Source organism: Balearica regulorum, chromosome 9, assembly GCF_011004875.1.
Source record: "Balearica regulorum gibbericeps isolate bBalReg1 chromosome 9, bBalReg1.pri, whole genome shotgun sequence".
NCBI classification, from domain to species: Eukaryota; Metazoa; Chordata; class Aves; order Gruiformes; family Gruidae; genus Balearica; species Balearica regulorum.
The window spans coordinates 2,538,827-2,565,260 of NC_046192.1; the positions used below are offsets into that span (position 1 = coordinate 2,538,827).

Below are 26,434 nucleotides of genomic sequence, written 5' to 3' on the forward strand. Positions count from 1 at the left end.
AATAGGTATCAGTCTTGCATCTGCACAATGTGGTCCTGAGCTTAAGAGCAGGTGAAAAGCAAATTATAGTTCAAGTATCACCACCCAGAATTGTTTTTAAAAAAATAAAATAAAATACTGCCACACTGCAAAGGAGAGGATGATGTTGCAGCAACCATCTTGGGACAAATGAAACTCTTATAACAATGCAGAAATTTACAGAGCTATCTAAGCTCTGCTCCTCTGCCAATAACAGCAAAACATTTAAGAGAACTTCTAAGAGAACACAGTATTAAATCCCCTACAATATCTGTTTGAGGTAGTCTATACACTGTCAACAATAAATGTATTCAATAGCTGCACACCTGACATTAATGCTGACCTTGCAGAATGCAGTCAAAGTGTATTTGAGAAAATTTGAACTGTAGAACAGCATGTAGAAGATGAAAGGCTTAGAAGAGCACGTAAGTAGGCACAAAGCAAACCTGTAGGACCTCTCAATCATTAGCATGACCACAATGTAGAGTTTACGTTTACAGAAGGAAACTAGTATATTAAGCTTGCTCATTTATAAAGACAGTAAATAGAAAGGTAATTACATACACTGCTATACAGAGATGTGGGTATGAAGATGTGGGCCTTTCATGCTTTAAATAGTTCACCATCAGGTACAGTAAAAGGCAGTAGTCATCCTTGTAAGAATCTCAGCCTTTCAAATCCTGAACTGAAATTCACGATTTACTGGCAGTTACACACAATTCTCCCCTTCCTACCTACCATTAATACCCAGACGAAGAGGATAGAAATGATCTGAACAAAAGTTCTGCAGGAAACTTCATATTTTGAAATAAGATCAATAGAACCACATACAGCACCATACTGGACAAAAGGGAAATGGTTTCTCAGTTTTCCCATGAGGAAGAAAGGACAAAGGTCCTAGCCAGGTAAGACTTCACTGTCCGGACAAAAGATGATTCTCAACACAAACTCTCTGACAATGCATGGGAAAGAAAAGAAAAGAAGAGATTTGATCATTTAAATACTTTCAGAGTATGTAATTAAAAGCTTTCTCAAGTTACAAGATGACAACTCGATTGGCATGATTTTCAAGTTCAGGAAGCATTTAGCTATATTGTACCTTTATGAAACCTCATTCAGAAGTTAGTTTTCATTAAAAAAATTTTAAAAAGCCCCAAACCCAATTTAGTCATTCAAGCATCTTAGATAGCATATGAAGAACAGGACTGTTGCAACAGAAGACAATCTGCAGAAACAAAGCCCCTTAAGACAGCCTATTTTCCGATCCTTGATGTTCGTACAGTTTCATCAATCAAAATAAAAATCTAGGTCATCAGTGTTTTCAGCCAGGATGAAGGAAAAAAAAAACCAGCACGTCTTAGGAACCAAAGATTTTCAGCAAAGTATGCAGAATATCTGGTAAAGCTTCTGAAAGACACTTCTGGTAGAACGTTAATCCTTTTCTACTCCACTCCAAGCATCAGTTCATTCCAACTTCAGTATCTCTTCAGATACCCTGAAGTCAAACGAAGAAGGGCAAACCAGTATTTCTGTGCCCAAAGAGAATCTTGGACTGACAGACTTTTTTTATATATAGACTATTCTAAAAATCTATTTTTATATAGTTGTGTGGTGTGATTGACACGCTGGAGGGAAGGGATGCCATCCAGAGGGACCTTGACAGGCTGGAGAGGTGGGCCCGTGCGAACCACATGAAGTTGAACAAGGCCAAGTGCAAGGTCCTGCACGTGGGTCAGCACAATCCCAAGCACGACTGTAGGCTGGGCGAGGAATGGATTGAAAGCAGCCCCGAGGAGAAGGACTTGGGGGTACTGATTGATGAGAAGCTCAACATGAGCCGGCAGTGTGCGCTTGCAGCCCAGAAAGCCAACCGTGTCCTGGGCTGCATCAAGAGAGACGTGACCAGCAGGTAGAGGGAGGTGATCCTGCCCCTCTACTCTGCTCTTGTGAGACCCCACCTGCAGTGCTGCGTCCAGCTCTGTGGGCCCCAGGACAGGAGAGACGTGGAGCTGTTGGAGCGAGTCCAGAGGAGGCCACGAAGCTGATCAGAGGGCTGGAGCACCTCTCCTGTGAGGACAGGCTGAGAGAGTTGGGGTTGTTCAGCCTGGAGAACAGAAGGCTCTGGGGAGATCTAATTGTGGCTTACCGGTACCTGAAGGGGCCTACAGGAACGATGGTGAGGGACTGTTTATGAGGGAGTGTAGTGACAGGACAAGGGGTAATGGGTTTAAGCTGAAGGAAGGTCGATTTCGATTAGATGTTAGAAAGAAACTCTTTACTGTGAGAGTGGTGAGGCACTGGAACAGGTTGCCCAGAGAGGTTGTGGAGGCCCCATCCCTGGAAGTGTTCAAGGCCAGGTGGGATGAGGCTTTGGGCAACATGGTCTAGTGGAGGGTGTCCCTGCCCATGCCAGGGGGGTTGGAACTAGATGATCTTTGAGGTCCCTTCCAACCCAAACCATTCTATGATTCTATGATATACACTTTTCTAAATTGGACCGTTTCATATCCATCTACCAATATTCGGAAAATAACAAATCTACCACATAGGATTTGCTCAATGTCAGGGAAGACATACTCTCAGAATTAGGATTTTAACCAGAGCATCACAAATATGGTTTACTATCCAAATCTGGCCTTTGAAAGCTATTGCGAGTAAATTGGTATTGTAATAAATTGTCTTTAAATGCAAGAAAAGCATCTCAGCATAGAATCCACTGACATCCATGGACAAGATGCAGAATTTCAGATGTTCGCTGAGACAGAGATACTGCCTAAAACTTTTGTTTCTGGAAAATCAGTTATACTTCAAAAGAAATTAGTAACATCTCAAAAGATAGGGAAGGGATTACCAGGGGTTGTGGGTTCCAGTCCTTTGAAAAGAAAGGAGAGCAGGGAGGGAGTGCCACCCAGGGCTCAGAGCATCTGCCAAGGAGAAAAGAGGGGCTCAGCCAATGCACTTGTACATAGGATGAGACACATCCTTGCCCCTGGGACCATCACACCAGGCTTATGAGTAGTGGATTAAGAAGGCCAAAGGGTGGAAGTAAAACCAGAATCTCCTACAGGGAAGAGTAAGAACCCGTACATAGTTACGGTGGTATACCAGAAGTTTTTTATACTGGTAAGAGGGTATTTCAATGAATAAAGTTGCAGGACAGTTTTATGTATGTTGTGTTTTTCATGTACTTCAAAGGGACACTAATTCTGATATTTTGCCCCTGGAACACCTTCTGGAATAATTTTTTTTCATCTGCTACTAGAAAACACCTCAAGGTGTCCTAAGCAACATAACCAACATTGTTGGCTTTTTGATCCACTTGGTCCTTCAATGCTTTTTGGTGTTTTGCTAGATAGCCACAGCCAATAAGATACTGGTAAGCCTGAAAAGGTCTGGTTTCACCACCAAAAGTCAGTCCTGGACAAGGACTTGTTAGCCACATTGCTGTGTGGTTATAATGCAAAGCTTATAGCCCAAGGACAGCAAGAAAACAACCAGATCTTTGCACCAGTTTTACTACCTATTCAGCAGGGCAAGTCTTCTACTCTTTCATTCATTACATCTTATCACTGGTATGCAACAGAAGTACTGAAATACAATTTGCATCCAAATTAATTTCTGTGGAAGCATTTTCTTTCAGCTCGCAGTTCCCATTGGTGAGATAGAAGCCATGCATTAAAAAAAAAAGCCAACATTCAGGCACAGCAGAAGGGGAAAAAGAGGCAGGTAGACTTGGCAGTGGAGTAAGACAGTAGAGTCTCAACAGACCTGGAAGAGGAGCAAAAGGTGGCCAGTAGGAAGAAATGTATACATTTTTTTTTTTTTAGTGCTTACAGAATGTTTAACCTCATTTCTGGCAACTGGGAGGCTGCGTTATGAACCATATGCACTATAGAGTGATAGTCTACTAAAACAATACTATCATGTTTGCATTAAAATTTTCCAACAAGATTTCTCAAAAAAAGATAGGAAGAGCTTCTTGCCCTTGATATACAACTCAAGTGAATTCAAGTAAACCTAGCCTATGCACAACCAACAGCCCAAGTGTGTTTCAGATGACTTACATGACACCTTGCAGGACTTTCTGAGGATCGAGGTCAAATAATCTATCAACATAGTGGCGGCTACTAGCCGTTACCTCCTGTGGAGAGAGGAAAAAAAAAATAAAATTGCAGTTTATAGCAAGTCATATAATGACAAACAGGAATGGTTCAAGCAGCAGCAAGTCTGCAAAACCTATCAGGCAAGATCGCAGCAAACCCACAGAATCATATTTAAATGTGCAGTATGCTACTGCTGGGCAACATCCACACAAACAATTAACCCTGTGTTTAAGTGTGATTTAAAGAAGACGATTTACTTAATGTAGATAACAATGTGTTACAAGTCAAAGCAAGTTAACAGAGCGCTGCTCAGGAACAGGGCACGCAAAAGGGGTCTACTGCAGCTATCAGTACTGTCCTAAATTCCAATTTTATTATGTTTAATTACTACGCAGAAAAAATATGGATTCCTGAAAGAAAAAGTTTGTAAGAGCAGTTAATGTTGCTCAAGACGCATACCCATAAACAAGCTCTCAAAAATAAGGCAGCTTGTATCAAGACATTTTTCTGTAACTTACTTTATCATAACATACCTACACATTTCAGAGATAGTCCTTCTATCTACTGCCCCACACAATTTCAACAGTGACAGCAGCCCAATATTCTCCGTAACATTCCCACAACTACTTTGTAAGACAAAGTGAACTCTCTTCTCAGCAACAGGACCATGCTTGTAAGCTAAATATTTATGCACCAATGATTTGTTATTCCCTTTGAGGAGATCCAAAGCTGGAGATGGCAAGCCTTCCAAAAAAACAAGGGTGGGAAAGGGAAAGGGAAATTTTCCCTCCAGGTTTTCATGAACACGTGTCAGGGTGCATTTCCATTACATCACTTTTTTTTTTTTGCCACCTCAACTTTTCAGTAGGCTTTTCCCATTTTTTCCTTATGAGTTTTCCTTGAAAGAAGCTGTAGGGGAATTTTTTTGAAAACTCTTCCTTGCTTTTCTAAGTATCTGCTCTTGGACTGAATTTGCTCCTGCTTCCCCAGCAGGATGTCAGATGCACCAGCAGCTTCTTGACTGTGGTCTCATATAACTCTGAGAATCATCTAGAGGCAGGAAGACTCCTTTTGTCTCAGGAATACTGTTAAACTATGTCAAATAAATTCTACAGATAAGCTTCCACCGTGTAATGAAAAATACTATTTTTGAGAACAGCAGTTGACTTTCATCTACATAATCTATGTATTTATATGCAAAAGTCTTCTGGACTTCAGAGATCCCATTGCTTTCTGTTTCTAAAATATTCTGTTTCTAAAAATCCTGATTTTCACCCTACCAACTACTACGTTTCCCATACGTAGAAGAAAGGCATTCGTATCCAGACAAACAAGTTTTTCAGGTAGTCCCCAAAAATAATAAAAAAAAATTATCAACATCATCAGTTTCACTGTTCTCTTATCTAGTAAGATTTTTTTTCTAAGAAAAAAAAAAAAAGCCCAAAACCTCAGCTCTTTTAAGCTGTATCCACGCTATGCCTTTTGCATTGTTAGTCCCAGCGCACGACTCCGATGAGCAGCAGGACTGCACAACCAGCACGGGCTGTTCTCCTTACTCTCAGCTCTCCCCAAGGAAAGGAAACTAGTGGCAGTTGTCAGACCCCCTCCCGCAACCCCGGCGCCCTGCCCACAGATGCAACACATCAGCCTCCACCCTGCAGCAAAAGCCAACAAGGCCGTGGCGTGAAATCCCGAAGAGCTATTACGAGAAGATCGGCGTTTCGCCACCAAAACAACACCCACTCGCTAGCAAAGGCTGGGAGAGCGTGCTTCCACAGCCACGACAGAGAGAGACCCCGCTCTCCTCTGCGGCGGCTTAATTATTGCAGCTCAACATAATGGCAACGAACCCTCTTTTTTGCTGAGCAGGAGTTTTGGAAGGACCAAAAACATTTACGGGAGGGCAGCTGAAGAGTGTAAGTCGTGTCATGAGGTAAAAATACATCCAGAAGAGCCAGTACCTCTAACAAAAATGGGAACGGACTCCTCAGAAAAGGGGGGAATGCCGTTTTGAAGAGAAACCCCCCTCCTCTGGCAAGAAGTTGTTGCGACGGGGGAGACACAAGGGAACGAGCGCCCTACCGACGCCCGCGTCACCCCTGCGGCCCACCACAGCCCGCCAGGCCCGCTCCCGGGGCCGGCCCACCGGGCCCCCCCGCCACCACACAAAAGGGCCCGGCAGGTGCCGGGGAGCCCCCACACACACCCCGCGGCCCGGCTCCCGCGAAAGCCAAGGTCAGGCCGAGCCAAGCGGCAGGCGGGCGCCCCCGCGGCGGCCGCGCTGAGGGGTGGCGGCGCAGGGGCCGCAGCACTCACCGAGAGGACGCTCATGCGGAGCGGCGCCTCCAGCACGCACGCCATCTTGGCGGACGCAGCAGTAGCAGCAGCAGCAAGCTCCGGCGGCGGCGCCCTCACGCTCGCGCGCGCGCCGCTGCCGCCACCGGCGGGCACGGCCTCATGGCGGAGCGCGGCGCAGCGCCGCCGGGCGGGGGTGGGGCGGGGCGCCGCGGACTCGCGTCCAGCGAATCGGCCGATGCGGAAACGCCGCTACCTTCCGCCAGCCCGCCGCCAAGGCGCGTGCGCTCCGCCACAGCGATCCGCGGTGCGGCACAACTTCCCAGGCGCATGCGCCTGCCGTCACCGCCCACCCCGGCCGGCAGCGGCGTGCAGGCAGGCGGCCGTTGCGCGCACGCGCGGAGCAGGGCGCGGCCCCGGCAGGTGCGAGCCCGTCCCGCGCGCTCCCCTCCGCGGCGGGAAACGCTGCCTCCACCATGGCCGCGGGCCTCGGGAGGGGTGAAGCCGTCTGCGGCGGCGCTGGCAGCTCAGGGGACTGACCCAGCCCCCGTTATTTCCTCCAGCTTCCCCTGCTCTCAGCCCCACCGCAGAGCTTACCCCACCAGCCCTCCAGGAAGACAGCGAACGTGGGGCTGGGTGAGTGACTTCATCTAACTGAAGCCCTGACCCTGAGGCAGGGGGAGGCTGACCTTACCACAGGCACCCCACCCCCCCCCCCCGCTGTGTTTTCCTACTCCCCGTAGGACAGGGACACTAGCACAGCTTTCAGGACAGCCCCTCAGCTGTCCAACAACAGCCTGATCTCTCCCTATTACAAGCAACCAGGTGTAGCTTCGGCTACCTTATATTCTGACTGCGCTAGTGGAAGTCCTGGAGTTTTGAGGGTCCTTCTGACACGTCCTCATCGTGGGGCTTGCCCCTGTCTGTGTGGAGTTCCTGGAACATAACGAAGACGGTGTGAGTGGGACACAGGCTGGCGATTCATTCACACCAGATATAGGGAGAACTAGATGGTTCTCAACAGCTCTCTACTTGAGCACAATCTTCATCTGGTTCCCTGTTTTGGTCACTGTTTTTTGTTGCTTTCTTGAATGTCTGGTTGGGTTTTTGTTAAAAACACCCCAAAAAACCCAGGACTTCACTCAGTTTTGCTATAGACTTCTATACGATCTGATATTTTGGTATTAGCCCCCCTCTATTTCACATCTTGAGGCAAGGGAACACTAATTCTATGAATTCATTGCTCCTGAAGACAGAATTAAATGGGGGGAGGATAATAAAAAACATTGTATGCCAGGGTTCATGCTGTCACCTTCTGCTACTGTGAGGTAAATACAGGTTTGCCAGCTGTTAGAGATTACTCCACTTCTCATGAAAAAAAGCTATACCCCTTTTCTTAGTTTGTTTTCCTCTGAGTAGATTAATAACATGCTTTGAACAAAATACCTGTGTGCTGGCCTGGAATGAAACAGATGAATGCTTTTCTCAAGCTCTTTACAGGTAACAGCAAAAACATTTTTAGACCAAATGCAAGCCTCATCTAACTTGTACGAGAGCCTGACAGAAACACTGCAGATGTTTCTCACCAAAATTTAAAAAGTCAGAAGTTTTCAGAAAGACTTTAAAGCTTCCTTTTAAAAAAGACTGAAGACTCTGGGTCTTAAGAACCAATTAAACTTTGTCAGCCTTCCCTAGTGTTTTACACACTTTCTGGAGTATTTGGTCATCTTTGCTGCAGAAGCTTCAAATTCAGAGCTTCAATTGAATTCTACATGCAGCAGAGGATCTGGCTCACAGGGAAAATCCTTAGTGCACAAGAACACAGTAGAGCTGGACACTTCAAACCGCAGAGGGTGTGAACAACTACAAGAAAGGGCACAGTAACTCTAGAGAAATCAGACATAGTTCGTGCTGAAAAAAATTTAAGTATATTTACCAGCTGCACTCTGTTCAATAGATGCTGAAACATTTCATTAAAAATAAAGTATCTTTAAAGATTAAAAAAAATAATCAGTATTCTATCTTGTCAAAGTCTCCTGCTTTCTAGAAAGCTAAAACACGTTTAGCAGAAAGGGGAAGATAGGGGACAACACACAATAGAATAATTTGCTTTAAAACCACATATAGTCAGTCCAAAGCATCTTTTACATGTGACGTACATCTTCCACTCTGGTTCATGTAGAATTCGACAGCTGAATACCACGCTCAGATTTCTTGGGAGACTTCAAGTCCATAACACAATTTATACTTAAAATACTTTATTTCCATTATGGTCTTCAGATCGTGCGGCATGCTTAAGATTTTAGCATTGCAGACCCGGGACCCTTAAAGATACTGAACTATCTTCAGTAATCTGATAGTTCACAGCTACTTTAGATAACCTGAGGGTTACACCAAACACTTCTAATTTTTCATCACAGTTCTCTGGTGGGTGTTGTGACAGATGAGCAGGCAGAGATACAGGAGCAGTATTAAGAGGCCCAACTAATCGTTTAGTAAACAAGATAGTGTCCTCTGGGGAAAAAAAAACCAAAACAAAACAGGATGTTAACAGCATCAGCCCACCAGTATAAAGCCATTAATTGGAACTGTGGAGACCATTAATTTTGCTGTTTTCTAGCTCTTGAATGCTTATATGCATTTAGTTTTCATAGTAAACTGCTGACAGGAGAGGAACCAAGATGAATCCCCAGAACATAGAAGTGATTTTAAAGATGGAAGCCTTAACCTTAAAGTGTTTCCCTGCTACATAACTCATACTCACCCATCCATTTCACTTATGGCTCCCTGTCCAGCTCCCTCTTCCTGTCAGGATACTTTCTTCTCCACACTGCCTGTGCCTTCGAGGAGTAACCGCACACAGGAGCTACCTCTGCTCTCACGGGCAGCACAGTCATGAGGAAGTCGCACTCCATCTGGACTCCAAAAGCTCATAATGCCAGCAGAACTTGACTGTAAGACTAATGAATCTAATAACACAGGCTATAGTTCTTGAAGACACTGCTGTTTTCATGACTTCAGGAAGTTTTGTTATCCACACAGCCTTTTAGGCCAAAGGAGTGTTAATTTGTTTGCTAGTAATTCAGGGCAAACTAGAACAGTAAAAAGAAAAATTCCAAGAAGATCTATACTCTGGCAACTCCTGTTCTCCCTCAGCTGAGGTTTGTGAAGGTACTTTGGAAGATTCCAAATCCAGCTGTAAGAATTCTACAAGTTACACACTACTGAAAAGAAGTGACAAGTGAAAACTTAGGCTAATGATAATGGTAGGCATTATTGTCTCAAGCAACTTAAACATCACCCACCTTATAGGACAATACAACACAGCCATAATTAGTAAGAATTGAGACACTGATGATGTCCACATTTAGGAAGCTGTTCATCCTAACTACTTGCATTTTCATTTTAGGACATGGTTCTCAAGTTTTAAGAAACAGCACACAAGTGAGTTTTTAAGAACAGAGACGCACTCTTCCATGGTCCCCATAAAACTGTCATGCTTCAAATTAAGAGACTTGGTTCCCTATCAAAACCATAATTAAAAGCCAACAGTGGACAATACACATTGTTTTATGACCGTGAAGTTTTTCTATGGCATGAATATCACCAGAAACAAAAATCTTCACTCTTCTATTGCTGTTTTGTTATCATGGGAATTCTGTTTTCAAATTTAGTTCATGGAGTTATTGCATATGCTACTTTGTATTAAAAGTTCAGTATAAAACAAGACAAAAGCAATAAAATCAAATCATTCAGTCTTGTAAGTCAAGACATCCTCTCACTTTGACTTGAGTTATAGATTAAGAGTACTTTTCCTGTTAAACAAGCACGGTGAATCTCGTATAGCAGTACAGCTGAAGATACGTAGTATATATGAATAACCAAGAAGTGAAGCAAAATCAACTGATTATACATGGGCTTTAAATCCTTTGACAAAGTACTTTGTTGGAAAAGTCTGACTTAGTTGTTTAATCCGGATAAATCTTCTTTCCTAAAGAGGTATGTACAGCCTCTTCAGTTTAAGAAAGTAACATGAATAAGACCAAGTAACATTAAAAGCACGAGTAGTCCATCACAGTTCTCACCACCTTCCCATAAAAAGGTATGGAGAGAACTTATTTATACATCATATGAAGTATTATTCTGTTTTATCTTCATCCTCTGCAGCATAGATAGCTTGATTTCTTCTCTTAATTTTTTTAATGCCACTGTTTCCATTTTCATTACCACCAATGCGCTTTAATGGTCTCTCATTTATGCTCTTCTCTTCCACCTGCTTACTCACACCAGATTTCTCCAGTTCCTCGTTAGTGGAATCCATAGCATCATCAGACGATACCGCCATGGAATCTGGCATGATCCGGATGTCAGAAAAACTTGCAGAAAAGTCAGGAGGATGATCAGGGGAAGGATCTACAGAACATGTACTCAAGTCTTCATCGCCACCTTCTTCATCCAGCATTATCTCATCTGGATTAATGGATGAAAGACCAGAATTATCTGTGTTATATTCACTGGGTTCCTCTGCTGACCCAGTACTGTCCATCTCCTCTTCCTCCTCCTCCTCTTCATATTCGCCTCGCACTGAGCCCTCTTCTTTAGCTTGCTGGATCCTGTCATTGATGTCAGTGAGGCCAAAGTGGGCACAAAACTCTGTGGTCTGTGGATTGATGGTATGAACTGGTTCCATGTGTTTTTGGGGCTTGCTGGGATCATAACAAGCAGCTGTCGATGTGAAGTTACAAGGAATTTTGAGGTCATGATTCAGCTCTTCTAACACCTCTTTGATGGCTTCTTCTGTCACACTGTAATCCCACCTAAATAAATGTATAAAATTAAAACAAGTGAGCTAGTTAAAAGGTATTTTCTGTTCCCACTGGAAAGAGAAACTTTTAAAGATGGATAATAAATTCATCTTACAACAGACACCTAATTTCTCAAATGATTTTTCAGGAAAGTACCGAGATTCCCCTCTCCCTACCAAGGATTTGTGTATTATGTCAACCCACTCAATAAGCACTCACCTGCCCACCCCCATAATCCAGCCTGATTTTCAGTCTCACAGTGTTACTGGCAAGATGATCAGCCAATGTGGGGGTTTTTTGCCCCTCAAATGGTGGTATTTAAGTTGGCAAAACAAACCTAACTGCCTGAGTAGAGCAGTAAAGAAGTTGTATGCTCTACAGTACAGCTCTTGTCACCATCCCCTTTGTTTTCCAAGGCATTTAGCGAATCCTACAGGCATTACAGGCTGCAGAACTGAGAAACACAACTCGAAGATAAGTTTACTTCCAGTCCAGCAAAATCACGCTTTCCTCTCTACTTTGCATGCAACTTACTTTGCATGGAGGCCATTCTTTTCAGGCATATTCCATGAGCTCTGAGTCACATTAACGAGACTGTTGGTGGCCTTCAGGACTGCAATCCACTCAGCATCATACTCCAGCGAGTCACCTGCACTAGGATCATGCTCTATGTCTATTATCTGTTTTTAAAAAAACCCCACAAACAGAAAACAGATGAGGTGAGTTATTTCCCTTGACACCAGAAACTGATTAAAAGTTTGAAGCCTTACTTGCATAGTACAGAATTTTAATTAAGTTTCAAGTACACTGAGCTAGTGGTCTCAAAGTCCTCTGAAGTTAGCCATACACAAAAGTTTATAGCAGTAAGGGAGTAAGAAAGGACAATCAAAGGTAAACAAGGCATTTCTGTATTTTAGCTTACAGCAATTCTAAAGCTGAACACCTTACTCCCTACTGCCAGCTACTGGACAGTTAATGCAACTTAGAAACCAGAATTTGCCTACTCTTAAGTCCATGCCACCTTCTAAACAGAAATACATCAAGAATTGACAGCAACAGTTATTCCACTGTATAAACACGCATGCTTAGCACAGCCATGAAATTAATATGAGATGTTTTCAAACTCTTTCAACAGCTCACAAATTGAAATCCAAATCACTTGGTCTTCAGTGACATTAACCCAAATCAAACCATTTGGTTTAGCCAAACTGCACTAGTCAGGCTCTCTTTTTAAATAATCCATAAAGTAATTCAACCTTTTAAGGTAGCTTAGGAAGAAAAAAAAAAAAAAAGATACACTTTAAACTAGAGCTACACACAGGTGGATCACCACACTGCTGGAGGTAGTACTACTCCAGATCAGTTTTCTACAGGATTTTAAGTCTGGACTAGCACCCCAGTGCACCTTCGCATAGCAAAGGCCATCCTCATACCCTCTCCCATCTTCAAAGGTAGCTACTAGGGCAAATGGACCCCAGCACACATCCAAAGGACAGAGAATAAACCATCTTCCCTTTAAGTTGCCAAATGAAAGCTACTTTAAAGTAAGACTACTAAACCACTTGACTGCATTTGAAAAACATGCTGTCAGCAGCTCCCTCTCATAGCAAAGGATTTTACATTCTCCCATTTGAGATTTTACAGATGGCACCCCAGGCAGCACGCACAGGCCAGAGACACAAACACTGTTTTGCTCTTGGCAAATCAGTTTGGCACTCATATTGAGAATTCCCACAACCTAGACATCCTACTTGTCCATTGCCCTTCCTAGCCAAGATATGCACCAAACAAAAAGAAGCAGAGCCATTCTCCTAGGAAGTCACACCAATTCCTGCTGGAATTCACAATACTGAAAGGAAATCACAGTACCCAACTTAGAACTCAATCCTGTTTGAATTCATGAATCCAGATCAGAAGAAAGAGGCGCTAGCTGACCCAAACTAAACTGTAAAAGAAGAGGAACGTCAAGATGGTTTCTTCTTAAGTTTGACATTTGACCCAAAAAACTCCAAATACAAGAGGAGATTCAATTCAGGTTAGAGTAGAGCTACTCTTCTAAGGTGGAAGGAAAAGATGGAAATAAGCAAACACTGCACCTGCATGACAGGATGCAAGGTCTGCTTATTTCAAGATATTATACAAAGACCATTCCACACACGCACCATTCCTAGTTTCTCTCCGATTCCTCCATTTATCAGAACTATTCTTCAGCTTATCTCTAAGCACAGCACTTAGCAGTCCAGACAAGTAAGGTACTTAAAGAGTGATAAACCCCCTGCACATGGTCATTACCTGTAGAAAGTCTCTGTGTGGCAGACATTTATCCAGAGCCAAAAACTTTGTTGCTTTTGGTAGCTCTTCTTTGGAGTTTGTCTAGGAAACAAATGGCATTAACAAAGTCATTAGCATTTCTATGAAATTTGACCATTCTAAACAAGTTACAGAGAGAGATTTAAAGGTATAATTTCTACAGAAAAAGATTTTCTGAAATAGAAAATCAGTATGGGATTATAAGAAAGGGATGAAGGGACAAAGAGAAAGGCAGACTTCACTGGAAGTCTAACAAGCTGGATACAGACGACAGCAAGATAAAGCAAGAGCCACACTTCATCCTTAACCAAGGCAGCAGAGCACACCTAGCCTTGAACCAAAAAGAAAAACTGTAACATAATTGGAAACAGACTTGTTGAGTCTAGAAGGTCTAGAGTTACATTTTTACAGCTAGTTAACTGGCAAGTACGAATAGCACCTCACGCTATTTTCAGGAGTAACTCAACCAAGAGAAGTTTTAACCTACAGGGACTGTTTTTTGGCTTTACTCAGCCCACCGGACAACTTCACCTGCCAAGCCTTACTACAGGCATCCTCCCAGCCCTAGTTAACTATTATCTTATTTTCAGTTGCTTCTCTGTCACCTTGTTTTGACGTTGTCTCCTTCCCCAATAAAGTGGTAAAGAGAGTGCTTTTCTATAAATTTAAATTAAGAAGTTTCAAGTGCAGTAATGTTAACTATTTCACACTGTCCCTGAAGAAGATCAGGTAGTTACACCACTGATACATAACATCTCTAACTTACATAAGCTAGTAGTCTTAATGCCGCTTCCCATTTTGCCATTTAAACTGAGTTCTAATAACCGAGCAAAAACATTAAGTTGCTTTTCTGGACAGGATTACCTGCATTGGAATTCTAAAATTTGCTTGGGATACATAAAATCTTGATTTCCGCCCCCCCCCCCCCTTTACCTGGTGTTGCATGAAAGCTGCAAATTTAACATGAAGATGGGCTGAGAACCAGTAGGTAGGTTTCAGATGCTGCAGAAGCTCTGAAGCAGCAGGGCTTCCTAATGTGTTGCTCTCCACTTCTTGACGAAAGAAGGATTTCATTTTAAGAAGCTGTTTCTTGTTTCCATAGTGATATATGCTCCTTGGCCAGTCATGTGACATAAATATATCAATTGGACGCTTTAACTGTCAAGCCAAAATGCATACAGTATAAATAAAACACACAGGAAAGAAGTTTTGAAATTACACAGCACAAGATGGAACATGTCTAACATGGATCAAAACAGTTTCCATCAGCTGTAGCAGAACACACTTCTAGATGAAACCCGAGGCCAACTAATAAGAAACTTAGAGTGAAATGCATCTAACTCTTTACAGCGACAGCAAACTTTTGTGCTATGTTCAGCATCCCTGAACACTACCTACTGAACGCATAAGCGTGCAATTGCAACCTGAATAACCATTCACAAGATGCTTATAAATACATGTATTCACACCACAACCTCAGCCAACCGGAGTAGCCCTTGTGACAAAGCAGGGAGTAGGCAATAGCCCAAAAATAAACCTAATCTGTCCTTTGAATTTCTCGCCCCGGAGTCAAAAATACTTCAACCACAGAAATTCGGGATCAGCTTATTCAGCTGGTTCAATTTCGATTAGTTATCAACCAGCTTGCATGTTAGACAAGGTAGCATCAGTCTTCCTAAAGCTAACATAAAGCTGGAACAGAGATGTATAGATGGAGTACCTTCCATTCTGTGAATTTTATCCAATTTTAAAAAAAAATCCCTCCTGCCTGTGCCTGATTCAGATCAAATTTGCACTGCTACGCAAAGCGTTGGTGGAGTTATTCAGCAGGAACAACACTGGAATAACATCCAACATAAAATGGCCAGTCCGGATTAGCTGGAAGCCGTTGGTAAGATTTGCTATCCAATAGCATGTTTGTTCAGAGCAGCTTTAACATCTTGGTTCTAAATTAATGAAAACTATTTACCACCGTTTAAAAAAAGTAGATTTTTCACTAACCTGCTTGAGTTTGAAAACTTCAATATTCCTCACATGGTAAGCGCTTCTAATTGTTTGCTGGTTGTATGGTGGACGCTCAAAGTGGCCTGAAACATTGGAAAAAAAAAAAAAAAGAGTAGCTGCAAATATGTTGTAAAAACGTGTCTACAACAATGAACATTTCTTCCATCCTGTGTGTTATTTTCGATAAATATAGAGAATACAGTAATTCAGTTGTGGAAACAAAAAAAACAAGCGTGACCCTAACACTTAAAACCCTGGATCTGTCTGAAACAAGTAACTTTTGACAGAAAGATTTATGTGCTTAATTCCTGAATGAGGTTTTATACCTCTCTGGTGAGGTAACACCCCTCATTACTTCCCCACACCCCTTACCTCCACAGTTACACTGCATAGCCATGTGCAATTACATATGTAGAGACCGGTTTGCTGCACAGCCATGAAATATACGTATCTATTAATATCACGGCATACACAAAAATGCTGGCACAGCCAAAGAACATGAGGTAGATGGGAACAAGCAAAAGTTGAGCATTAACATAGTGAGAGCACAGAGCAAGCCCCTATGAGTGGTCAGCGATCCAGCTTTGCCTTGGGACCAGAAACCTGAAAGCCTAGCAGAGCTCCTATGTACTAATGAACAGAAAAATTACTTTTATAGTTAGCATTATTGTCAAAAAAGTCTCATCTCCCACATGCAATATTCAGGCATAGAAACTGTATGCTTGATAACAACAAGTTTAATTAGTATTAATAGGTATTAGACAGAATCAAGTGTTCTAGAAAACTAGTTCAGTACTTTGCAGCTTCTCTGAAACAGTATGTTACTAAAGATAGTATTACTGTACAGTAATTGTAAGTAAAGAGACTGCTATTTCATGTGTTGAGGAAATCAGAAAGACTAAACTATCTTCTATTTGCTGACATCAGGTATCACCAGCAACAAGATTTCTGTCCACTGATGGAGACCCTTCAAAAGAAGAACTCTTGAATACACGTACATATAACCAGGAGGAACCAATCTCGAGGTGTACTGCCACTAAAGCTCAGGACAGTACATTTGTACAATATTACACTTATAAATTGACTGTTTCACACAAGGAAAACTAAACAGTCTTGCATTGCACGCTAAAAGGACACTGTGATGGAAAAATCAAGACTGTTCCAACAACAACATTCATAAGGTGCATTGCTTCCTGCTGTGGTTGCCAGGCAGCTACTGACTCATCTACCACCTCCACAAAAATCTGCATGTTGAGCCAAGAGAGGTTTCCAGCACAAGAGCCGGTTCAGAGAAGAGAAGGAACAGCCAGACCCTCCCACAACAGCTCGGGCCCAGTACTCCCTTCCCCACTGCCCAGTCGTACCCTTCCGGTAGTCGTGAGACTTGAAGATGCCCGAGATACCGCCGATCCTCACACCACGGAACCGCACCACGCCCGCATAACCTAGGGGAGACGGGAGCACAGCTCGTCAGGGCGGACCCGGGACAGGGCAAGGGGCTGGAGGGGAAAACGCCACCGGGAGCCGGCGGGGAACCCTACCGAGGTAGTAGATGTTGGGCGCCACCCACCCGCCATAAGGCAGCTCCTGCAGGTGGTTGGACGCCTCATGGTTCCCGCCGATGAACACCGTGAGGACCGGGGCCTTCTTCTCGCCTGAGTAGTACCTGCGGAGACACGACAGCTGCTGTAGCGGAGAGGGCCGAGGCTAGGTGGGACAGGGCCGGGCCGGGCCGGGCCAGGCGGCGCTCACCGGTAGAAGGTCTGCATATGGCGGTACTTGGCGGGCACGGCCATACAGCGCAGATCCGCCTCGTTGCGCACGGCCTGGAAGTCGCCGCAGCACAGCAGGAGGTCGGGCCGCACGTTGTGCCGCCGCTGCAGCAGCTCCAGCGTCTCATACATCTTGTCCAGGGCGCCATGGCAGCACCCCGCCACCGCCACCTTCATCGCCGCCACTCCTACACCGCGCAGGCGCCGCGCGCACCTTCTACGTCACCGCCCGCCCCTACGGCGCCTGCGCACTGGCCGCTGCGCCCCAGCCCGTCCCCACGGCGGACAGCGACGCGGGGTGCATCTCACGCAGCGGCACCGTCACGGCCACGCGTGCCTGGGCCAGCCGGGGCCGCTCCATAGATCACCTGCTGTCAGATTGGCCCAGGGGTGCTGCTGCGCTCCCCAGCTCTCTTCCCCAACACCCGTGGGGATGAGTGACGCCACTGGCAGGTGGGACCCGCGCAACCGCTCCGCTTCACCCTGGGGAGGAAAACTGTCACGGCGAATAGGACGATGGTTCGTAATAAATTAAAAAGGCCCGTCTCACACACGCAGCGGAGCCTTATTTAGAAACTTTCGATGGTTTTTGCAGTGGGGCAGGAGGCCCCGCAGAGGGAACGCACGCTGCTTGAGGAGACGCTGCTCAGCTCCCCCGTTCGCCACTGGGCACTTCCCACAGCCGGAGCAGCCCACGCTTCTGCCGGCCTGGCAGGGAAACAGCAAAAGCTTTACTTGTTTCTTGCTGCGTGGCACAAAGACCACAAAGTAAGTGGTGGGGCAGCAGTGGCAGCAGAGCAGAGCCAGCAGTAACCGTGCATGGTTTCGCCTGATGTTTGTGCCAATAAAAGATAGGCTTTGGGTTTGCAAAGGACATACCATCCCCACAGGGCTTTTGTCCTGCCAGTCCAGCGTCAGGCAAGCGTATTTTTAGCCTAGTCAAGTGCAGGCTTCTTGTAACTTCCTCACACGCGGGGACAGGGACAGTGTGACTACCGGGGCAACGGCGTACAAGGCAGGGTGAGAAATTGGGCATCTTTCCCTTGGCTTACAGAGCGTCGGCACAGATTTCCTCGTTTTGAAGGGCAATGAATTGGATCATAGGGTGGTATTTGTGTGTCACGTAATAAAACCGCTCCAGACTTTTTCCACTGTTGTTTTTTGGGCTTTTTAACAGTCTTGAGGGATTGAACAAAATTACAATAATGTAGTTAAGCATTAACTTGCTACTACTTACCCTGTAATCATGGAACCAAGCAGACATTCCTGTTCCCCTATGGTAAGAACTATTACATAATGGCCTCTCTTTTGATACTAAGAAAATATGAGTGTTCTCTAATACATTTCATAATTTCACAATGTTGGGTTACAGTGTGTTCTTTGGGGCCCAGCTGAAGTGAAGGGGAAAGGTCCTCTGGCTTTCAAACCCTACAAGTCTTCAGAGTAAAAGCACACACAAAAGTGCTCCTAGGCGCACTTAACTCTTTCACTAACTTTGCTGAAACTTACCAGGGCGTAGTGTGAGAACTCGGTCAGTCCTGGGAAGGCTTTCCGGCTTCTCTGGGGAAGAACAGCAGCCCCTCGCATTTGCCACGTCTGTCTTCCTGAAAGGAAGCGGGTGAAAGACAGAAAAGGTCCACAAGTGTCTGGAAGATACCACCTTACCCAGGGGCTTACCTTATCAGGGGGCTTCATGAGACTAAAAGCAGGTGCTTCTGCCTACCCAAATTCATCAGTCAAGGTAAGCTGATACTGTAATTATAATTCCTGGGTTTGTTTCTCATACTTCATGTGCCACTTATCCCAAGTGAACTGGTGTACAGTATATAAGTAAAGTCTATAAGGTTTTTTTTTATGTTGTAGCATTTTAGTATTTGTATACTATTCATTATGCTTCTTGACATCCCTAATTTAGCTCTGGGTGTTCAGTGACCAAAACTGCTCTGGACTTTCCACAGCAGTCAGACCACAAAGGGAAGCAGCCATATTTACAGGGTAAGTAGTAGCAAGTTAATGCTTAACTATATTATTGTAATTTTGTTCCATCCTTCAATACTGTTTAAGAAAAAGTGTGACTGAAGCGCAGGTCTCTTCCCCCACATGACAAACTCATGTTTGGTTGTGGATTGGACTTTGCAGTCACAGTCCCTTGCCCTGATGCGCTCACACATGTCTCTCGTGTCTGGATGACCAGTCCTACAAGCGAGGACCTGCACTTCTCTGAACACACATCCTGTCCTGTGTGACAGGCAAAGGAACTGTGAGGCTGAGAAGGGACAGTCCCAAGAAACAGGCTGGGATCAGTGGATTGTTTGGGTGGGAGGTATTTGCCCTTTTGGCGGTTGCCATGAAGAGGAACAGCAAAAGGGAGGCATCCATAGGTAACTTTTGGGGTGGGATAGCATGGTTGAGAAGGGAGGTAGAAGGGAGAAGTGCTGGGAGACAGTGTATGTGTTTGTGAAGGAGAGGGAGATAAACTGGAGGTGTGAGAGACAAATCTGAGGTGTTCCAGCAGAGATTTTGAGAAGTCCCTGCAAGCCATGAGAGAGCATGGGGTCGCAGGTTGGTGTGCGTGTGTGACAGAAGGAAGACACTGCTGCAACCACCTTAGAAAAAGACCCCATGAGGTTGGCCTAAATATCACCAGACTTATCTGCAACAAAGTTTTGGTGTCTTTGGACACCTCCTCCCCCAGTATTGTGTCTGATAATTGCAGTAAAACACACTGCCAATGCAAGGCCTGCTCTGGGCCTAGCCACTGAGGCACAACAGTTGCCTTCCCCTTCTAGTTACACTTTGGCTCTTTTCCCTCTTAATTTTTACCTGTTCTTGGAGGCACCCATCACGCTGTTTTGCTGGAGGGCGCTACTAAGGGCCTTGAGCCAAAGAGGGCTGAAAACCCTTCCGAAGCCAAGAGATGAAGCCACCGCTTTGCTGGATTCAGCTCGAGTGGCTTGAAGGAAAACAACACCCATCGCCAGGGACGCTGCCTCCTGGTGAAGCGGAGGCCCGGGCGGGCCGGCGGTGAGGGACCCGGCGGTGAGGGACCCACCGCTGAGGCGAGGGACGCGCCGTCTCCTCAAGGCGGGAGGGGCGCGAGCGGCGGCTGTGAGGAGTGGGAGGGGCGCGGCGCGTGCGCGCGCGCGGGGGAGGCGGGGGCAGCCCCCCGAGGGCGGGTGCGCCTCGGGCACGAGCGGGCAGGGGGCGCGCGCGGAGGGGCCTTCTTCTCTCCCCCCCCCCCCCCCCCGCCTCCTTCTCCTCCGCCTCAGCGCGGGCAGCGCCATTCCGCGGCCGCCTCCTCACAGCCCAGCCTCGACCTGGGCGCCCGGGGCCGCCCTCCCGCCGCGCCTCCGGGGCGGGGCCCCCAGCCGCACGGAAGGGGCCGGCTGGGGTGGGCGGCAGAGCGCGCCCGGCGGCGGGAGCAGCGGCGCCGGCATGGGACGGGGCGCTGCCCCGGCGGGTAGGTGTGGTGGGGCGCCGTGAGGGGAGGGCGCCGCGGCAGCGCCCGCGGGGCCTGGGGTAAGGGCGAGCTCGGGGCCGTCTGGGGCGGGCGGCGACGCGGAGGGGCGGTGGGGTTGGGGCCGAGCGGCCGCCGGTTCTCTCCGGCCGGAGGCAGCGGTTGCTCCCCTCAGGGCCCGGCGGCGGGGGCAGGTGCCGGGCGGGCCCCGGGGCGGGGGGGTGCCGGTGCGTTGTCTGTCGGCGGTGAACCGTCCCGGCGCGGCGTGCCTCGGGGGTCGTGATGCCGGCGCTGACAGGATCTGGGAGGGAGCTGTGGGCCGAGCGGCCCGGCGGGGGCGGTGCGCGGCGCCGGGGTGGGGGCCGCCGTCCCGGGATGGGGACTGGTGGGGGCGTCGGGGTGTTTTCGGGGAGGGTGGCGGGGGCAGGCGGGCTGCGCCGCGGTTGTGGGAGGCAGTGATTGAATGGAGTTACCAGGTAACAGGGTGGAGAAGGAGGAAATGCTTCTCACATCGCACGCGTTTAAGTTGTGAAAACCACTACTACTGGTGTTGCGGAGGCCGGGAGTGTACATTGTCTCAAAAGAGTTTTGACAAAGCGCTGAGAGGTATAACGGCTTTTAAGCACAGTGATCTGGGTGTAGTTTCCAGTTCGGGATGGCCCGAAGCTATTAGGTGTTGTAAAACTGGAGGTTAACTTTGGCGGAGGATCGTCACTACTTAGGCTGTTCTTTTTTTGTGAACGCTTGCCACTTATCCCAGGACCCTGGGTAGCTGCACCCCTGATCATCTTCAATGTAGCTGTTAATATACGGTCATGGAAGTAGGATTTTTAATTTTTTTTTCTGAAGTATTTCTTCATGATTGAGAAAGGGAGCAGCTTTGGCTACGGCTCTCTGGTTCATGGGCAGACAAATCCAAGATTAAATTAGGCATAAACTGGTAAAATTGAGATTGAATAACTACTGGAATGATTTACTGAAGGATGTGCTTGTACTGGAGTAATTTTCTCTGAAGGTCATCAGACTGCACTAGTCTCAATAATGTAAATATTTTTAAGCCCAGGACTAATTTTATTACTTCAGTTCTTCACACTAAAGAAGGAAGCCTTGGGAGACATGCTGTTCTGTGCCCCCATCTTTCCTGTAAGGGCAGGCTAGCAGAGCGAAGGGAAGAGTTCAGCAGAAGAGCCAGGTAGTCCCCAAACTGTTTGCTATTGAAGTACTGCCTGAATGACTGGGCATGCTTTTCTTGGTGGTGGTCTTATGGCTTTACCTCACATGATCTGATGCCTGCTTCAGGAAATAAATTTTCCAGGCATTTACTTAAAACAGCCTTCTCTTCTCTTGATTATTTCTTGTGAATGTCAAGCTTGGTAGGTCTACTCTCACAGGTTATGTAGGGGGAAGTTATCTTCATGAGAACTTTGAGGAGATTGTCAGTACTATTAGAGTTCTCTGTTTTGTAAAATTATGTATTTAATGTCTTCTGGATTCTGAGAAGTTGAAGTAAGAGACCATGGTTTGGTTTTGTTTCAGTATTTATGTATCTGGAAATGGTAACATTGGATATCAGATGAGAATGATTTGCCTATGTCTTAATATAAAATAAAAAAATTTAAGTTCCCTGATGGCACATAGCCAGTTTCCATTACCTAGACCTTTGCAATCACTGTCATGCGTCATATTATTTTGTACTCATAATTTGCACAGAGGTGCAGTGTTTAAAGGTAGCTATGGGCAAAATGCCTCGAGTTAAAGTTGACCGATGTGTAACTGCTAAATACTGCGGAGATTCACTGCTGAAATATCTATTTCATCTGCTTCAGCTGCAGCCTGTGGAGCAGGTGATGAATATTGTGGCTCAGGCAGTTAAAAAATCTCTGCAGTGGAGCCCTGTGGTCTAACACTCATTGCCCATAGCCCTGGAGGTGTAAATATGATGCTGCACAGTGGAATTTGTGTTTTCCTTTCTTTTTTGGTAAGGACCTTTCTCTGTCCTTCTTGTGAACACCTCTGCCCCTTTGAATTACACAGAAAATACTGCTTTAAACAGTAACTCTGAACTTGGTATGTCTTGGTCCAGTACAGAGGTTGCTGTGCAAAGTCTTGCTTCACTTCCTCTGTATAAATGTTTTCCAATACTGTTTTTCCTTAAATGATTGCATGCTGTTCTTCTCCATAAGACTATGTTTTCTCCTGTTACACAGAACTGAACTTTTCAGAAGACTAAATTAGAGCTTGGATCTTGTGCTCCAATTCTGGCAGAAACTGGACAGCAGAATAGAACTGTGAGAGGAAGGGAATTTTTTTTTTTATTCATAGTTTAAGGTAGTTAAGTGCTGTCTTAAAGAACTGGTTTCATTTGTGTTATGGGACAAGCTTCTTCCACCAGGCCTCACTGTTGTATTTCCTCTGCTGCTTATGTCCCTGGATCTGATTTGCAGAATTTCTGATGTACAACTGTGAGGGCAGTTGCAACTGAGCAGGTGCTGTGCTTTGACCACATGAAATGCTCTATAATGTCACATACTTTGGAAAAATCAGGCCTTGGGCACCAAAAACTGATGTATTCTTTGCCACAACTCTTGCAGGATAAAAGGAGGATAATGTTAATGTTTAAATAGCATGTAAATACTATAGTGATGGAGAAATTAATAATTCTGACTGCAGAATAGTGTATGAACAGGATGCAGTGAGCAATACCTGAGGTCACACATGTAACAAGCAAGCTTGTTAAAAATGACTAGTCATTTTAATGACTATTCAGATTCATGAATGTGAACACTGCTGTTCACTCAAATTAGACTAAGGGAATCTTTACACTTGTCTGGTTTGCTGTTTCTTGTGCATATTCCTTGTCTCTTTAATCTGCTTCTGTTTAAATATGGGGGGGGGGGAAAGAAGTGGATGGAAGGTTTTTTTTTGTTTTGTAAAGCTCCCTGGGTTAGTAGGGGGGATTTACTTCCTCTGTCTTAAGGGTGTTTTAGCCTGACATCCCAGTAATTTTCCTCATTAGAGGAAAGGGGATAGAAAAGTTATGTTCCCTTAAATTACGTGTTGCTTTGATCACACTCATCTGTGCCTCTGGTGTGGCTTATCAAAGCCATAAGCAGTAAAAGCTGTAGCAGTGCCAAAGTTCTTGAATGCTAGGATGTGCTGCACCTTTTGGCGTAATTTGTTACATTTCAACAGCTGCTCCTCTTCAGAGTGTGAGATGGAGGCTGGCAGGAATGGGCTTGTGGAAGGTATGACTGGTGGAAATGACTGCTTGCTTTTTACTCCTGTGACTGTGCCTCAGAGGAAAGGATGGGCATGCAGCACAGAACCAGAGCATTTCTCCCCAGCTTGGCGTTTCACTGTTCTCCTCGACCTATGGAAGAGCTGTAGTACTGCAGCTGGGGCCAGCTATGGGCTGGGAACTGGGACTACCCTGGAAAAATGAACTGTCACCTAGGCAAAGAGAACTTTACCAAAAATCTTGAATGCATGAGGAAATAAGTGAATAAAGAGTGTGATACAGATAAGACACCAAGAAGTCAGAGAGGACAGCAATGAGAAATGTATGACCTCTGAATAGATGGGTAATGAATGAAAAAAAAAATTCTTTATTTGTTATAAAATTAAAAATTTATTTTACCCAGCAGATCACTAGCAGGCAGCTAGTCTGCTAAAGGAGAAATGTTATGTAACTTGCAAGTAAGTTTCCAAGACGGTTTTGGGGAATCTGTAGACTGTAACCTCAGTATCAACAAAGGTTAATGACTGGGGGAATGCCATCTTGGACACAACTCTTTCTTTGTTATTTTAATGCTTTAATAAAACCACTTTAATTTGTGTAAAGTAATTGGATCCTGTTAATGCTAAATTCACCATGTCCAGGATAAATAAATGTATCTTGCTAATATAAAATTATATTTTTCCATATAAGGTTATAAAGAGCCAAGAGACATTACTTAATCATGTTCTTTGACCTCTGCCCTGAGCCTTGTTAATTAGGTGCTTTTGAATCTTTTTCACCTCCAGTGTTTTCTGGTTGTTCACCTTATTTTCTGTTAGCATGACAAAGCTTAGTGAGGCTTATTCTTCCTATGACTCTTTTTAACTCATGCTTTGCTTAGCTTCAAGTTGTATGTTAATGTATTGTGGGCCTGCTAAATGAGGTAAGGTTAAAATATAGTTCTGTACAGACATGGGGCTGGAACAATAATTAGTTGCTAAATTATTTATACTAAACAGATTGGTGTTATGTGGAAAAATTGTGTGAGCTTTTTACTCTCTTGCTGTCTCATCTGTATAACTGGAAACCAGTCTCATGGGACACAAATTCCTGTCTGGTCAGTTTTAGTTCCAAGTCTCTGTGCAAAGGAAAAGTTGAAGAAAGGTATTTCAGAAAAGCTGAAAGAGGTGGAATCTTTCTTGGTATTATTAACTATCCTCCTCCCCAGCTGATACCCATAATGAGAAGCTTTGCAAGGCCCATACCTTGGTTCTCCACAACAGAGTTTCTAGTATACTTGTGTTCAAAAACCCTGTATACTGATGTTTGTGAAGAGCATAGCAGCACTAGAATATTAGATAACACTGACTTAACCTGAAGAATTACACTGAATAATACTGCATTTGCTAATTGCAAGTCAGTATTTTTTGGAACAATAGTTTAGGGTCTAGTGCCAGGCTTATTTTTAAAAAGCAGTGTAGACTATTGTTATTGATTGATACCAGCCCAAATTGTTTTGGGTATTGGGTTTGGTTTATGTTGCTGCAGTAAATGTGGAGAAGTTGTATTTAAGTTACTGTTGGGGGATTTTTTTTTTTTGGGGGGGTGGGTGGGGGGGTAAAGCTGCTGAAACAGATTTCCTAATGTAAAAATTTACTTCTCCAAATTCATACTGACTGCAAAGCAGTATTTATCAGCCTGTCACAGAGGTGATTCTCAAGGTCATGTCTACTTGGAAGCCTGCCTTGATAAGTGCTCCCATTGCAGTGACCTTCATGGTTTGCTGCAAGAATGCTAAAGTCCAGCTTCAGCTGGGAGAGTTAGATGGTCTGAAGCTATTCAACAAGAAAGCACAAGAGACAAGCGAGTATTCTGCTGTTTCTGGATTTTCAGAGGGAGTCTAATGAAGTTCTTTATTAATGCTTCTTAAAGGAAATGAACTGCCATGGAGTAGGAGGGTAGCTTTTTCAGTAATTAATACCTGTTTGAAGTGTAGGAAGAACTGTCGTTTTTTCCAGTGAAGAGTAATCACTGGTGGAATCCCAGGGGGGTCTGTGTTCAGGCTTGTGTTGCTCAACATAGTTATAAATGATCTGGAAGAGAGGCTGAGTAATGAAGTGACAGTATATGCTGAGAATCACAGAATTAAGGTAGCAGGAACAAAAGGTGACTGGAGTTGCAGAAGACTCTCGCAGTACTTGGTTGTAGGCAATTGGTACTTGATACTAGTACCCCCTGAAAGTTAGGGACAAACATTCTCCCCCCCTCCAAAGATTAGGTTAAAACACAGAAGAGCGCAATTGAAGCAGCTTTTGTAAAAAAGAGTAACCAAATAAACTGGGGCTTTGCCTAGAAGATCCATGATTGGTAGTAGGATGGATAAGAGGAAGGATTATGATAACAATATGCAGCCATGGCAATATGAAGCAAATATTCCCTGTTCATTTTGTCAC

The 26,434-nt window shown here is 44.9% G+C and overlaps 3 protein-coding genes across 8 annotated transcripts in view; 1 reads left to right on the plus strand and 2 right to left on the minus strand.

Annotated features, from left to right (window-relative positions):
- ARMC8 (armadillo repeat containing 8) overlaps nt 1-7,287 on the minus strand; it is a 73,595-nt gene extending 66,308 nt beyond the window's left edge. The window contains exons 1-2 of one of the 6 annotated variants that reach the window (XR_012836702.1): nt 6,438-6,636; nt 4,083-4,159 (exon numbers count right to left, since the gene is read on the minus strand). Coding sequence is in view for 4 of the 6 variants with exons in the window: in XM_075760774.1 (XP_075616889.1) it covers nt 4,083-4,159; nt 6,438-6,482 (122 nt within the window). In the remaining 2 variants the exon portion in view is untranslated. Of the gene's footprint in view, nt 1-4,082; nt 4,160-6,437; nt 6,827-7,257 lie in introns of those variants that run through there. The other 5 variants (XM_075760774.1, XM_075760778.1, XM_075760776.1 and 2 more) reach the window with 5 other exon arrangements.
- Nucleotides 7,288-8,321: 1,034 nt separating this feature from the next.
- DBR1 (debranching RNA lariats 1) lies at nt 8,322-17,552 on the minus strand. The gene is made up of 8 exons (XM_075760781.1): nt 17,288-17,552; nt 17,077-17,201; nt 16,900-16,980; nt 15,533-15,618; nt 14,465-14,689; nt 13,514-13,594; nt 11,756-11,901; nt 8,322-11,233 (listed from the first exon to the last, which is right to left on the minus strand). The coding sequence occupies exons 1-8, from the start codon at nt 17,482-17,484 to the stop codon at nt 10,555-10,557; spliced, it is 1,620 nt and encodes a 539-aa protein (XP_075616896.1). The 5' UTR covers nt 17,485-17,552; the 3' UTR covers nt 8,322-10,554.
- A 3,077-nt stretch (nt 17,553-20,629) lies between these two features.
- Nucleotides 20,630-26,434, plus strand: part of PPP2R3A (protein phosphatase 2 regulatory subunit B''alpha) — a 54,359-nt gene continuing 48,554 nt past the window's right edge. The window contains exon 1 of the mRNA XM_075760771.1: nt 20,630-20,767. The gene's annotated coding sequence lies outside the window, so the exon portion shown is untranslated. The remainder of the gene's footprint in view (nt 20,768-26,434) is intronic.

Bases quoted from the DNA above. Each gene is read 5' to 3' on its own strand.
- DBR1 (XM_075760781.1), bottom strand. From the start codon at position 17,484: ATGAAGGTGGCGGTGGCGGGGTGCTGCCATGGCGCCCTGGACAAGATG. The intron at 16,981-17,076 runs GTAGGGTTCCCC...CGTCTCCCCTAG, and splicing joins GCCCAACATCTACTACCTCG to GTTATGCGGGCGTGGTGCGG. The intron at 11,902-13,513 runs GTAATGACCATG...TTTTAAAAACAG, and splicing joins CACACAGAGACTTTCTACAG to ATAATAGACATAGAGCATGA.